Source organism: Alosa alosa, chromosome 12 (assembly GCF_017589495.1).
Source record: "Alosa alosa isolate M-15738 ecotype Scorff River chromosome 12, AALO_Geno_1.1, whole genome shotgun sequence".
Lineage (NCBI taxonomy): Eukaryota > Metazoa > Chordata > Actinopteri > Clupeiformes > Clupeidae > Alosa > Alosa alosa.
The window spans coordinates 22349770-22364718 of NC_063200.1; the positions used below are offsets into that span (position 1 = coordinate 22349770).

At 44.0% G+C, this 14949-nt stretch overlaps 1 protein-coding gene across 1 annotated transcript in view; it reads left to right on the top strand.

Annotated features, from left to right (window-relative positions):
• pcsk5a (proprotein convertase subtilisin/kexin type 5a) overlaps positions 1-14226 on the top strand; it is a 38585-nt gene extending 24359 nt beyond the window's left edge. The window contains 10 exon segments of the mRNA XM_048259247.1: positions 1757-1955; positions 3700-3914; positions 8018-8260; positions 9395-9628; positions 11236-11413; positions 11974-12191; positions 12762-12862; positions 13153-13323; positions 13326-13365; positions 13700-14226. Of these exon segments, the coding sequence (XP_048115204.1) occupies positions 1757-1955; positions 3700-3914; positions 8018-8260; positions 9395-9628; positions 11236-11413; positions 11974-12191; positions 12762-12862; positions 13153-13323; positions 13326-13365; positions 13700-14226 (2126 nt within the window).
• The last annotated feature ends 723 nt before the right edge of the window (positions 14227-14949 follow it).

Genomic DNA, 14949 nt, shown 5'->3' on the forward strand with positions numbered 1-14949 from the left:
GATGGTAAAATTGCACCTGCCAATATGACTGTTGACATGCGCTCTTAAAATAGCATATGAACAACTCGCCATTGACTTCTGACCAGGTTTAGGTGGTGTATGATAGCGATTTTTTTAGACAATCGCTAGGCCCCTCCCTAGGTTGTTAATTGCCACACCCCTGGTACAATGCTTAAAAAAATAAACGTGCAAAATACCGAATTCAACTTTGCGCGGGTGAAAAACGAACTGTACGCCATGCTGGTGCCCCAAAATACAGCCCTCATTCATACATGCATGCATCCATACGTGCGTATAGTCTTTCAGCTCTCATATGCCAACACTGCCCTGCCAGCTGCCACCACTGCACACTGGCGCTGGCCTGTGTGCAGGTGAGCGATAGAGAGACATTGAACACTCATTAGAGAGAGAGATAGAGAGAGAGAGAGTGAGAGAGACTCAGAGAGAGAGAGAGAGAGAGAGAGAGAGAGAGAGAGAGAGAGCATACTATACTATCAGAAAATCACTATATCAATTCAACCACCCTTATTTGTCACTCTCTCATTCATACATGCATGCATCCACATGTGGATATCAGCCTGTTTTTATAGTCTTTCAGCTCTCATATGACAGGCAATGTGAAATACAATGCATCCAGAACAAATGAATGGTAATTTTAATCCCTGGCCAAAAACATCTTGCTAATTTAATGCCACATAACACCACGCTATGTGCAAGCACCAGTGCTGCAGCACACAAACGAGGAAGTTCTCAGTGCATGAGTGCTTTAATTCCTTTAAAGTCGCACCACACTATTTCCATGAAACCTCTAAAAATCATAGATGACAAAAGTCAGACTCTTGTCTTGTTACTCTAGATGTTACAAAGATGCTACAAATCACTCAACTGATTTCTGATTAATTTCTTTCTTTGATGTGTCAATAAATTAGCAAATAAAGGTATTAGCACATTTTGTCATTGCATGGTTTTCGCAGCATGGTAGCCTTATACGTAGGGAATGTTGCGGATTCAAATTAGTGCCCATAGTCTCATCCTCACATCTCTCACACTCTCACACTCTTGTCTCACTCTCACATATCTCCTTACCCTCACACTCCTGTCTCACTCTCACATATCTCCTTACCCTCACACTCCTGTCTCACTCTCACACCTCTACTTACCCTCACACTCCTGTCTCACTCTCACATATCTCCTTGCTCTCACACTCCTGTCTCACTCTCACGTCTCTCTCACCCTCACACTCCTGTCTCACTCTCACATATCTCCTTACCCTCACACTCCTGTCTCACTCTCACACCTCTACTTACCCTCACACTCCTGTCTCACTCTCACATATCTACTTACCCTCACACTCGTGTCTCACTATTACGCCTCTCTCACCCTCACACTCCTGTCTCACTCTCACATCTCTACTTACCCTCACACTCCTGTCTCACTCTCACATCTCTACTTACCCTCACACTCCTGCCTCACTCCCACATCTCTCTCACCCTCACACTCCTGTCTCACTCTCACCACTCTCATGTCTCTCCTTACTCTCAAACTCCTGTCTCACTCTCACCACTCTCATGTCTCTCCTTACTCTCAAACTCCTGTCTCACTCTCACATATCTTCTTACCCTCACACTCGTGTCTCACTCTCACCACTCTCATGTCTCTCCTTACTCTCAAACTCCTGTCTCACTCTCACGTTTCTCTTACTATCTCTCTCTCTCTCTCTCTTTCTCTCTCTTTCCCTGTCTGTCCCCTCCACCAGGCCGATATCTGACCCCTGATCAGACGTGTGTGTTGCGTTGTCTGGTGGGTCACTTCGGCAGTCGTGCGAGCGGCCTGTGTGAGGTGTGCTCGGCGGGCTGTGCCCAGTGCGTGAGTCTGCAACAGTGCCAGCGCTGCCAGTCCACCCGCCGCAAGCAGCTCTACTTGCAGAATGGACAGTGTGTTCAGCAGTGCACCAGGTCAGAGAGGGACACCTGTGTGTGTGTGTGCGTGCGTGCGTATTGGTGTGTGTGTGTGTGCGTGTGTGTGTGTGTGCATGTGTGTGTGTGTGTGTGTGTGTGTGTGTGTGTGTGTGTGTGTGTGTGTATGTGTGTATGTGTGTGTGTGTGTGTGTGTGTGTGTGTATGTGTGTGTGTGTGTGTGTGTGTGTGTGTGTGTGTGAGAGAGTGTGAGCATGTCTGATTGCTTTACAAATTGGCTGTTAATTTTATTTTAAAGCTAAATATCCACTTCTCGTGTGTTATGTGTCCATGTGTGTTAATTGAAAACATGAAATCTGTAAATAATGTGTGCCATGTCCAAACCGTGTGTGTGTGTGTGCAGTGGCGCCGCCAGCCGTAATCCTGTACGCACTGTGGGTACAATTTTTTCACCGCTTTATCATTCAATCATTCAGTATTAGGCCTAAAAAATAGCTTTTGTAATGTCTGATTGAAACATGCTTCGCGCACAAACGATAGCCTATGTGTGGGGCAAAAAGAGTGGACATCTCAGAATAAGAATACATTAAAAGATGGTTTAAACTTTGTCATGACATGACAACAACGTTCCATTCAGACATATCATTCAAGCGTAGTGCTCATCATGAAAAGAAAACATTAGCTTAATATTTTCAGGTGTTTAACAGTAAAAGGCGCACTGTTTTTAGCAGTGATGCTGACAGCTGTGAGATTAGGCATTGCATCCTCTACAGTCACTCTGTTTGGAACATTTCGCCGTTTGGGTTTCAAGATTGATAAGATTCAGTTAATGCGTAGAGGATGGATCATCTAAAAGTTTGGTACAACCAAAACAACAGTGCAATGTATTTAGAGTGTTGTGAGCAAATCCTTATTGTTAGCTGATTACCATAACTGTGTTTTTCTCTATCACAAATTGCGACATAAGCTCATTGGTTTATATTTTCTTTTCTTTCCCTTTTTCGCGGGTTGGTATGTTCACCTAATTTGAGCCAGAGCCGCTTGCTCTGTAAAAGTATTTCTGTCTCTCCCAAACTGTGTTAAAATAGAGTGTTTAGCAGCCAGAATTTCAAAAAATTCCTGGGGGAGAAATCTCCATCATCCTAGAACTTTTAAAAAGCTTGAAACACCCCTATGTGTAGCCCACGTAGCTTACAGTCAGTGTTGTAAAGTCAGTGACGCTTTGTGTTCGTGCGGTAGGCTATTTGATAAGGGATGACATGGGTAGGTTGACGTGATTAGGAGAATAGTAGGGGCTTTCTGTTCCTGTTTATGTAAAGGTTTTTCTTAGGCTCAATATGGAGAGGCCTACCCTGCATGTTAGGCTATCTTTTTTTTTTTTTTTGGGGGTAATTAGCGGCCTGGGCCACGCATGGTGCGTACTATGGAATACAACCCTAGCGGCGTCCCTGTGTGTGTGTGTGTGTGTGTGTGTGTGTGTGTGTGTGTGTGTGTGTGTGAGAGAGAGAGAGAAATGCAAATGAAGTTTCCAAGTGCAGGGTTATATGGGATAAATAGGGATAAAGCATTAGCAGAAGATAGGAAAGATGAAAAGGATAGGAAAAATTCATGGCCATGGGAAGTCCCGTAACTCTGTGACCATGTCCAAACTGTGGGTGTCTGTGGGTGTGTGTGTGTGTGTGTGTTGTGTTGTGTGTGTGTGTGTATGTGTGTTGTGTTGTGTATGTGTGTGTGTGTGTGTGTGTGTGTGTGTGTGTGTGTGTGTGTGTGTGTCTGTCCTCAGTGGCTTCCCGCTGGGTCAGGTGTGTACAAGCTGTGCAGAGGGCTGCCTGACATGCGAGCGGAACACCACTCACTGCCTGAGCTGCCGTGAGCCGCTGGTCCTCCACAAGCACCAATGCCTGGACGCCTGCCCCCCAGAACACACCCTCCGCGAGGGAGAGTGCCAACACTGCCCTGTGGGCTGCCACCGCTGCACTGGCGCTGTCCTGTGTGCAGGTGAGCAAGAGAGAGACATGGAACACTCATTAGAGAGAGAGAGTGTGTGAGAGAGAGATAGAGACATTTAACACTCATTAGAGAGAGAGAGAGAGAGAGAGAGAGAGAGTGTGTGTGTGAGAGAGAGAGAGAGCATACTATACAATTAGAAAATCACTATACTAATTCAACCCCCCTATCAGACTGTGGCTGAAAATTTTTAATGCGGTAATCAAGCCAATTCTCTTATATGGGAGTGAAATTTGGGGCATTAAAGTGATTCCAGCGAAAATTTCCCCAAGGGTGTTTTTCTGCAGTAAAACACATCAAATTGGCCGTGGAGACAGTATTTTTTGTTGATCAACCACTACAGAGCTTACTCCGGTATACGCTATAGCCCCAAATCGCAAACAGTGGATTAGCTAAGGGCCATGAGCAAAACGCTTCCCAAATAACATTTATTTTAACCAGTAATATTGTTCAAAACAGCATTAAACCTCGTCAGTAGCTTGCTCAAGGTCCCTACACATAAAACGAATGTAATGCCTTATACGGACTTTCCTTCGAGAGGAGCTGGTGGGGGCCAGTTGGTAAGTTTTAGTCTTCTGTAATAAACTCTGAGTGTAATAAATTGACAAGGTTCCGACCAGTAGGAAGCTGAAGTGCCCTTGAGCAAGGCACCTAACCTAACCTACTGTAACCCTCACTGCTCCCCGAGCGCCGCTGTTGCTCTGTTGCTCACTCGCTGTAGCTCACTGCGCCGGGATTAGTGGGTGCTTCAGCCACAGTGCTTCACCTCACTGTGTGTTCACTGTGTGCTGAGTATAAGTAAGTATATAAGTATATATACTCTTTTGATCCCGTGAGGGAAATTTGGTCTCTGCATTTATCCCAATCCGTGAATTAGTGAAACACACACAGCACACACACAGTGAGGTGAAGCACACACTAATCCCAGCGCAGTGAGCTGCCTGCATCAACAGCGGCGCTCGGGGCCTTGCTCAAGGGCACTTCAGCCGTGCCTACTGGTCGGGGTTCGAACCAGCAGCCCTCCGGTTACAGGTCCGAAGTGCTAACCAGTAGGCCACGGCTACCCCCTAGTGTGTTTCACTAATTCACGGATTGGGATAAATGCAGAGACCAAATTTCCCTCACGGGATCAAAAGAGTATATATACTTATACTTAAGGTTTGATGCTGTTTTGAACAATATTACTGGTTAAAAATTTATTTGGGAAGCATTTTGCTCATCTATTTGGGGCTATAGCGTATACTGGAGCAAGCTCTGTAGTGGTTGTTCAACGAAAAATATGGTCTCCACAGCTTATTTTATGTGTTTTAATGCAGAAAAACATACTTGGGTCAATTTTTGCTGGAATTACACTTTAAACACCAAAATAATTATGATCTATGGGACAAAAACCCAGCAGAAATAATGGACCTGGAATTCTGAAAAAACATCTTAGGTGTGCACAGGAATGCCCCACATTTTGCATGCCAGGCAGAACTGGAAAGATATCCGTTATTATTTGAGATAGAGAAAAGGGCATGCACATTTTACTACCATCTATAGGACTGTAAGCATAGTGCCTTCCTGCAGAGGAGAACCAACCCAGAGAGAGATCCTTTTGATTACCTGAAAACAAAATATAATTTGAATCCACTCAACATGTCTCAAGCAAAACAAATAGAAAAATCAACTAAAGATGAATATTACAAATACTGGCTAAACAAAATTAAATAAAATTAGAAATTCCAGCAAATTGAACTATTATCAAAAAATGAAAACAAATTATGAATTGGAACATATTTAACAAATATCAAAGATTATAAAAATGGAAACATCTAACCTCCTACAGATTTAGCGAATACTCGCTGGAAGTTGAGAGGGGTAGGCACAGACAAACTTGGAAACCGAGAGGGGACAGGCTATGTCTACAATGACAAGAGGGAGTGGTAGAAGACGTGGTACACTTCCTCACTGAATGCAAGAACTACGCCTCAGTTAGGACAAAATTATTTGACCAAATTTAGCAAATGGTTCCCCAATTCCCCATGCTAGCTAATGAAAACAAACTGCCTTATTTATTGGGAGGACATAGTAGTTAGCACAATTCCTGGCACTGTCATAAACTGAGAAAGTGAGTCTTCCTTTTCCTCTCTAACTTTTCTATTATTCTTACATTTTTACTTACTTATTACTTTATTTCCACTTCTAAGTTTCTTTTCTTTCTTTATTGTCTTTATCTGTATAATTATACCAAATATAAGCTAAATACAATATTATTGTCATGCCAATAATATTTGAATGTTATTGAATTGAATTGAATTGGGAGCGAGAGAGAGCGAGAGAGAGACATTTAACATTCATTAAAGAGAGGGAGACAGAGAGAAACATGTAACACTCATTGGAGAAAGAGAGAGAGAAAGATAGAGAAAGATAGAGAGAAAAACATTTAACACTGAGAGAAAGAGAGAGAGAGAAATAAAGCTGAAAGAACAAGACTGGAGGTTTGGTAAGGAGTGTTAGAGAGAGAGAGAGAGAGAGAAGAAGGAGGAAGGAAGAAGGGAGTGTATTGAGCTGTATGCTGCTGACAGATTGACTGACAGAGAGAGCAAGAAATCATGATAAGGATTAAGCTCTATGTTCTGGAAGCAGTGACACTGGGCAAACAGGTCACAAGTTCTACCTCTTAATCAGCCTCTACGGGAGACAAAGCAGAGAGAGAGAAAGAGAAATGAACTGATAAGGATAAACAGATGAAGGATAGGCGGACGACTAGGGGAAGAAAGTAGCATATGTTCTCATGCAAAAAAGATGTTCATGGGGTTTAGATTAAGCCAGGAAATACTGTAAGATTATACTATGTAAATAGAGGGATTCCCCTCACTTGCTCAGGCCCAGGTTTCCTAACCCCAGGGATTTGCATAGATGAATAGACACACACTATGATGATGGCTTTTTGTGAGTGTTGTTGTTGAAAATTATAATATAATACAAAAATATATAATAATAATAATAATATTTATTTATAGAGTGCTTTTCCAAACAAAGTTACAAAGTGCTTTACACGTATACAAAAATAAACACAATAAAATAAAATGTCTAAAAACAATACAAATAAGACCATATCAACATTGGCAAGAAAAATGGAAATGTACCTTTTTGTAAAAAAAATAACAAAAAACTACAGGAATTAGACAGTGTACAAGGAAAAACAAAACCAGAACAAGACAAAACAAAAATGTAACTTCGATAAACTCTTTAAAGGCTTTGCGGTGCAAGTGAGTTTTAAGAAGAGATTTAAAGGATGTCACAGAATCAGCTAACCTTATTTGCTCAGGCAGTACATTCCAAAGCTTTGGGGCTAACACAGAAAAATATCGGTCCCCTTTAGTAGCAAGCCGGGACTCAGGAATAGTTAATAAACCTTTGCCTGCAGACCTTAATGTGCTTGTAGGACTATAGGACACTAGCATATCAGAAATGTAACCAGGGGAAAGGCCATGAGGAGCTTTAAATCTCGTGAGTAACATTTTACAATCAATTCTCAATCAATTAAACCAGATGCCAAGATTATTTGCAGCAGGCTTGACTCTATCCTGTAAGGGACCTAAAAATGTCAAAATTTGATTCGCTATGTGCTGGAACCCAATGACAAGGATCTCTGTTTTGTCAGAATTTAGTTGGAGAAAGTTCTTTGACATCCAGCTTTTAACATCAGTGAGGCAGTCATTCGGTGAATTAAGCCTACCAGGATCTACTAGTAGGGGCAGCCGTGGCCTACTGGTTAGCTCTTCGGACTTGTAACCGGAGGGTTGCCGGTTCAAACCCAGACCAGTAGGCATGAAGTGCTGAAGTGCCCTTGAGCAAGGCACCTAACCCCTCACTGCTCCCCGAGCGCCGCTGTTGTTGCAGGCAGCTCACTGCGCCGGGATTAGTGTGTGCTTCACCTCACTGTGTGTTCACTGTGTGCTGAGTGTGTTTCACTAATTCACGGATTGGGATAAATGCAGAGACCAAATTTCCCTCACGGGATCAATCAGAGGATATATACTTATACTTTATACTATAGTATAACCTATTGGAGTCAAAACCTGAAATTCTTCATTGTGTTTCTGAAGAGTGCGAAGAGTCCCACTTCCTCCATGAGGGCCGCTGTGTGGCGGAGTGCCCTGATGGTTTCTATGACGACGCGGAGGGCAGGGTATGTGGGCGCTGCCACCCAGACTGTGAGCTTTGTGATGGACCGGGCTCAGAGGAGTGTAACACGTGTGCCGACCCAGATGCCAGCCTGCAGAACGGGGCGTGTGTGTCCCTGTGTCCCGAACACACATACAGAGACGCCCACACACTAGAGTGCATGGGTGAGTAAAGACATACACACACACATATGCAGACATACACACACACACACACACACATATGCAGACATACACACACACACACACACAATCACTCACACAGGGTGCATGGATGAATGAAGACACACACACACACACATTCCTGATACGCCAACCATGAAATGGACTGGTACGGTAAGGGATGAACATGCACATGCACACACACACACACACACACACACGCACACACAGAGAGAGATAGACACCCACATGAAAGAGTGCATGGGTGAATAAAGGCACCTCACACACTGGTCTGAGTAATACTAGAAATACTGAAACCCATAACTCGTTCAAACACCTCATTCATATTTATGACTGGGCCTAAAGACTTTAATTTCCCATCTTGAGCCTTCATTTAGTTGTTCCCTTCTATGTTTTATTCATAACACCCGAGTCTTTATTCTTTATTAATGGAAGTTTGACAAATCATTCCCATCGGCAAATACTCCACTCACACATACACACACCCCATGGCTTTGAGCTAAATCGAGTCCAGTCCGGTTTGCCATCTCTTTTCAGCCCAACTCAAATGTCCATACAGTACTTGTAACATAATTGTATGTTCATCTCAATGACTCTTCCATAGATTTTCTCATCCTTAAAACTACAAATATATTTCTTTACAATTCTTAAAGTGAATTAACAATTATCTAATGAATAAAAAAACATTTTCAACTAACAAACCAACTAACAAACACATTTTTGTAACACTTTACTTGATAGTATCGACATAAGAGTGACATGACACAGTCATGAACACATGACACTGTCATGGCACATGAACCCTAACCCTAACCATAATCCTAACCCTAACTTGTTATAACAAAAAATGAATGTCACTTAATTAAACAGAAGCGTTATGTCATAATGTTAACATAACTTGTTTATGACACATTCATGACAGTGTCATGTCACTCTTATGTCAATACTGTCAAGTAAAGTGTAACCCAATTTTTTTAAACAAACAAGCATACCATGAGTATTGACATTGTTAGCTTCACTCCTCCTCAGTTTGTTGCTATTGGAAACCCTTCTATCTCTACTGACCTCTTTCTACCCCCCTTCCCTCTGCCTGGCATGCCATGTGGCGTCCCACAGCCTGCGACCCCTCCTGCCACAGCTGCTCTGGCCCTCATGCCACCTCCTGCACCACCTGCGCCGAGGGCCTCAGACCGGACGCCCACGGTCAGTGCACCACCCTCACCAGCTGCCCGCCCCGCCACTACGCAGACCAGGACGGCGAGTGCCACCAGTGCCACAAGTACTGCCAGCAGTGCGCCGGGCCGGACAGGAGCCAGTGCCTGAGCTGCAGCGCCAACCACTACCTGCTCAGTAAGATACAGATAGACTTTTGTTGATCCTTTCGGAAATTCTTCTTGCACCGTACAGCTCGTCAGATAGACAGACAACAGACCACAGACAACAGACAACAACAGGATCACTAAACTTTCCCACACCCCCACACAACAACAATATACAACACCAAGTATTTCTAGATTCTAAAATAGTAAAGTGCAGTATCATTAGAGTATCATGAGTCGGTCCGCTACACATCACACACATCTGAAAAGGACAGGAGACGGGATAGGACAGGGGTTCCCAACCTTTTTTGGCAGGTGACCCTAGTTTGATGTCACAAAACATTGGCGACCCCAATCATTCACATGTTACGAGAGAGATAGAGAGAGAGCACAACTGGTAACACTTTACTTGACGGGTGAGTTTATAACACATTCATAGCAGCTGTCATAAACTGCACATAAAGCATTCATGACTTTTTCATGAGACATGACTCAACATTCATACCAAACCTTTCATGAATGTGGAAGACAGAACGACAAAAATGTGTCAAAATAAAAGTCCAACAATTGCAAAGCAGCATTGCCGTTTTTGTTCCAAACCTCTTACCTGATCACGTCACATCTGAGTCAATGGGCTACTCCAGTGCCAAAAAGATAGAACATGGTCAAGCAAATAATTTTTGTTTCATAAAAATGTATTTGTTTTATGATACCTTTGCAGATGATTTCTCATCTTTTGCTACTGGGAATGTCCAACCGTTCCAGGTTACACAAATACGGGTCAGCTGAATGTAGGCTAGTTTACCTCCCAGTGTTAAACTCAGTGATTATTTATACTTCACAACTTGTATAGTAAAGTGACATTCGATGTAGACTTCATAAGATATTCATGAAATATTTACAAAGACTGGAGAGAAAAACGGCAATGCTGCTTTCCGATTGTTGGTCTGTTTATTTCTACTTAGCTAGATTATAATGAAGGCTCCGTTACATAACTTGGATATCATGGGGTTTTAAATATTTTTATTTAATGTAATGTATATTTTAATGTATTGTACTGGTCAATTTTTTAAATACCCAGTATCTCAGGCGACGCCATTTGAATTTTAGGCAACTCCACATGGGGTCCCCCACCCCAAGGTTGGGAAACAATGGCGTAGGATGTCAGCATCATCATCAACCATTGTTTATTCAGGCAAGATTGACTGAGCATTAAGCTCAACCATATAACATATTGGATACGAGCTGTTGGTATGTTTAGAATTTGAATTTACAAGCACTTATCATGTTGGTATAACACCACATTATAATTTTATACTAACTGACATGGTGTCAAAGACACAATGTAGTATCTGTCTTTATGTCTAGTTCCAGCAACGAAAGCAGCCAGGCAGCTATAGCGCTAAACTCAGGGGGCGTGTCAGTGAGCCCCCATGTTCATGCCCCCAGAGTGTAGCGCTGTAGCTGCCTGGTTGCTTTAGCTGTTGGAACTAGCAACTCCAAGCTATGTAAAAACGTTTTTTTTCTTTCGTATCGAAAGTACTCGGTGACCTCGAGAAATGCAGATCTATGGGAAAAAATCGGCAGATTTCTCCTTTAAGGTATATGGCAGGTGTGTGACGTTGTTGTTTTTTTCAGATGGCAGTTGTGTGGACGCCTGTCCCGTGGGGTCCTTCAGGGACCAGGTCCGGCAGACATGTGAGGCGTGCCACCCGTCCTGCCTGTCCTGTGTGGGGAGGCACAGCCACGAGTGCCTGGCCTGCAAACCAGAGCTCTTCAGGGACGGCAAGGAGTGCGTGGAGACTTGCCACTCCAGGTACCACAACCAGCAGATGGGAGAGAACACAGGGAGAGGAGAGGAGGAGAGAAGAGTGAAGGAGAGAGAAGGAGAGGGGGACAGAGGAGGACAGGAGAGGAAGAGGGGGGAGGGGAAAGAAGGAGAGGAGAAGCAGGAGGCAAGTAAAGGGGAGAGGAGTGAGGGACCAGAAGAAGTAGAGGGCAGCAGAGTCATTTTGATGAACCCAGTTGTACTACTATAGAACTGACCCTATGGTTACACAACAGAAAAAGATTGTGTTCAGAAATATACTCTTTCCATTTTTGAAGCAAGGCATGCTAATACACATATTAAGGGACTTTGCTGTTCATTGCATCTTAGTGCTGGTTCTTAAGAAAAGTTTGCCCATACACCACGTAAGATAATTGCAGCATTGGCTAAACAAAATGTCCTAAACTTCACAGCCTCTACTACTCCTTTATTATGTTGTGCTGACTCAAAAAACAAGATTTCCAACCATCCAAGTTGATCTGCGGCAGCACAGGTATTTCTGTCATGCACAATGCTCTCTCCTTTTCTTTCCTCCCACCCTCTCTCAGTCGTTATGGCGACATGTCAACACGCTCGTGCGAGCCCTGCGATGCGAGCTGCGCAGAGTGCTTGGGGGCGGGGCCTGACAGTTGCCTGAGCTGCCGAGAGGGCCAGGTGTACCTGCGGAGGCGGGGCCAGTGTGTGCACACCTGCCCCGCGGGCCACTACGAGGACTCGCACCACAGGACGTGCGAACCCTGCCACCCCTCTTGCCAAACCTGCTACGGTACGGCTGCTCTTCTTTAAACAGATATCACAGCATAGACTAGAGGTGCAAATTTGTCAACTTGTTAATGTCAAATTCAACATTATATTACATTACGTAAGTATAGGTATTTAAGCCCTTTTCATCGTGCTGGACGTACCTTATTTGTGCCAATGTAGTATACAGTGTGTTAATAACTGATAAAAAGGGTCATGTTCCTATGGTACAACAAAATGACGTATTGCAATACTATTTCCAGACATGCATTGACAATATGCATTGACACTATTCCCCGTATTACAATGCAGTGTATCATCGAAATCAGTTTGAGGCTGTTATTTTAAGGTTAAAAAACTGCACAGTGTTGCTTTAGTTCAGTATCTAAATCTGATCTACAGTAGATGTTGTAATTCCTGAACCAGGGCCTACAACTAATTGAGATTAGATGGCTCAGGAATAATCTAACGTTGAAACTGGATGTTGTACTTAGGATGACATTTTGAACTAATATGATAGACGATGGGTTTTGGTGTTAGTATTGGGCATCTGTTGTGTTTTCATGTTTATGGTGTTTTTATTATTCCTTGACAGGTAAAGGAGCTCAGTCATGTGGCTCGTGTCATATAGGATACTCTCTTGTGGAGGGAGCATGTGTGTCACAGTGCATGATGGGAGAATATCCAGTCGTGGAGGTAAAGATTGTTTTTGTTTTCATAGTCTCCCTTTCTGATGGATGGCCACTGCACAACACATACAGTGAAACATAACATGCACTCGCAATACCTCTTTTAAAACATACTGTATTGTTGTTGTTTGCAGCCACAAGTTTGATGGTTAAGGTTTTATAAAGCATCTCTAATGCAACAGCTATCGTAAATATTGTTACAACTATGTTATTAACAACTTTGAATGATTGTAATCACTACGCCAAGTTTCCAATCCCCGTCTCCGTTTGACCTTTGACCTCTGATGCCTGATGCAGAAGCATTCAGGTGACAGGTGTGAGCGTTGCCACGACTCGTGTCTGGAGTGCCGGGGGCCGGGCCCCCATAACTGCACGCTGTGCCCGGGCCAGTCCATCCTGACGGTGGAGGGCCGCTGCCTGCCCTGCTGCACCCGGGAGCAGGCGGACGGCGGGGAGACGGAGACGGAGCCTCACGGCAGCAGGAGTGCTGCAACTGCACCGAGACCAAAGGTACAATTGAGGGAGAGCCGCAAAACTATGCTGTATCGTAAAATGTAAAGAATCACAATATCATATTGTGGCCCAAATATCATGATAGTTGCCTCAGTGACTGTGACAATTCCCACCCCTAATATTTGGACTGTATTACAGTCTTACGTTTGTTTAAATGTTGTTGAGTGCACCTTATGTGTGGGGGAGATAATAGCGAGAGTCTGATTAGGGCATGACATTCAGTCATCTTCATAGGGCCATCCCATAGTAACATCTGTACCATTTACATGATCATCACCATGGTTACCATCAGCATCCTCTTCTTCTTCGCCCACTGCCTCTCCTCCTGCAGGTGAGTGCATCCTCAGCACCAATTTCGCCTTCCGTAATGAGCCCGAGGATGATGACGACGACGAAGAGCGTGGCAACCTGGCGCTCTTCATCACCACCTGCGTCTTGCTGCTGTTGGGCCTGGGCGCCGTGGTCGTCCTCGTCCGCCGCTCCCTTGCCAAGGGGCCCAGAAAGCCCGACGCGACCCCTGGACGCGGCTACGAGAAGCTGTCCAACAGCAGCCGCTACGGAGGCGGCGGTATAGGCGCCACCTCCTTCTCCTCCGAGTCCTACAGCGCGGGAGGAGGAGGAGGAGGGGGGTTCCAGGGAGGGTCATCTGGGGGTCGCTTCCGGGAGGAGCAGCTGGTGGACCTGAGTGACAGGTCGAAAGGTCGTGCAGAGGATGACGATGATGACGAGGATGAAGATGAGGATATTGTGTACATGGGGCAAGACGGGACGGTGTACCGGAAGTTTCGCTACGGGCAGCTGGGTGATGACAATGAGGACGAGCTGGAGTATGATGATGAGAGCTACACATTCAGGTAAACAGATGAAGTCAAGTCAAGTCAAGTCAGCTTTATGGACCCTTTCAAGAGAGTTCCATTATCAGCATCATAGTTGGCCCCATAAAGCTTCCGTTTTAACATTCCATATGTTATCTTAATGCAGAGGAAGTAGATTGGGAAACAAATAGAATGTTCAAGCACTGTTTTTGTTTTTATTGTTGAAAGGGTCTATTGTCAATTTCTTCACATATACTAGACATGCAGAGGAATCGAAAGTGCGTTTCTCTCTATCCCTATCCCTATCTATAAGACCACATCATCCACATTGTATACCCTAAATGAATAAGGCACTGAGACAATGCATAAGGTGGTAACGTGGAAAAAGGTCCTGTAGTTAGACCAATCAAAGTTTGCCATTCGTTTTGGAAATCATGGACTCATCTGGGCTAAAGAGGAGGGGGCCTATCCACGTATCCAACCTATCCAACTTGTTTTAGTGCTCAGTTCGAAACCCAACATCTATGACGGTGTGGAGGAGCATTAGTGCCAACAGCATGGGAAAGCACATTTGGCAAAGCACAATCAATTCTGAATGATGTATACAGGTTTTGAGCAACATATACTGCCATCCAGGCAATGTCTTTTTCAGGGGCGACCTTGAATATTTCAGGAAAACAATGCCAAAATGAATTCTGCACATATTTAAATAGTGTTTCTCCATAGAGGAAGAGTCCATGTGCTAAGATGGCATGTCTGCAGTCCA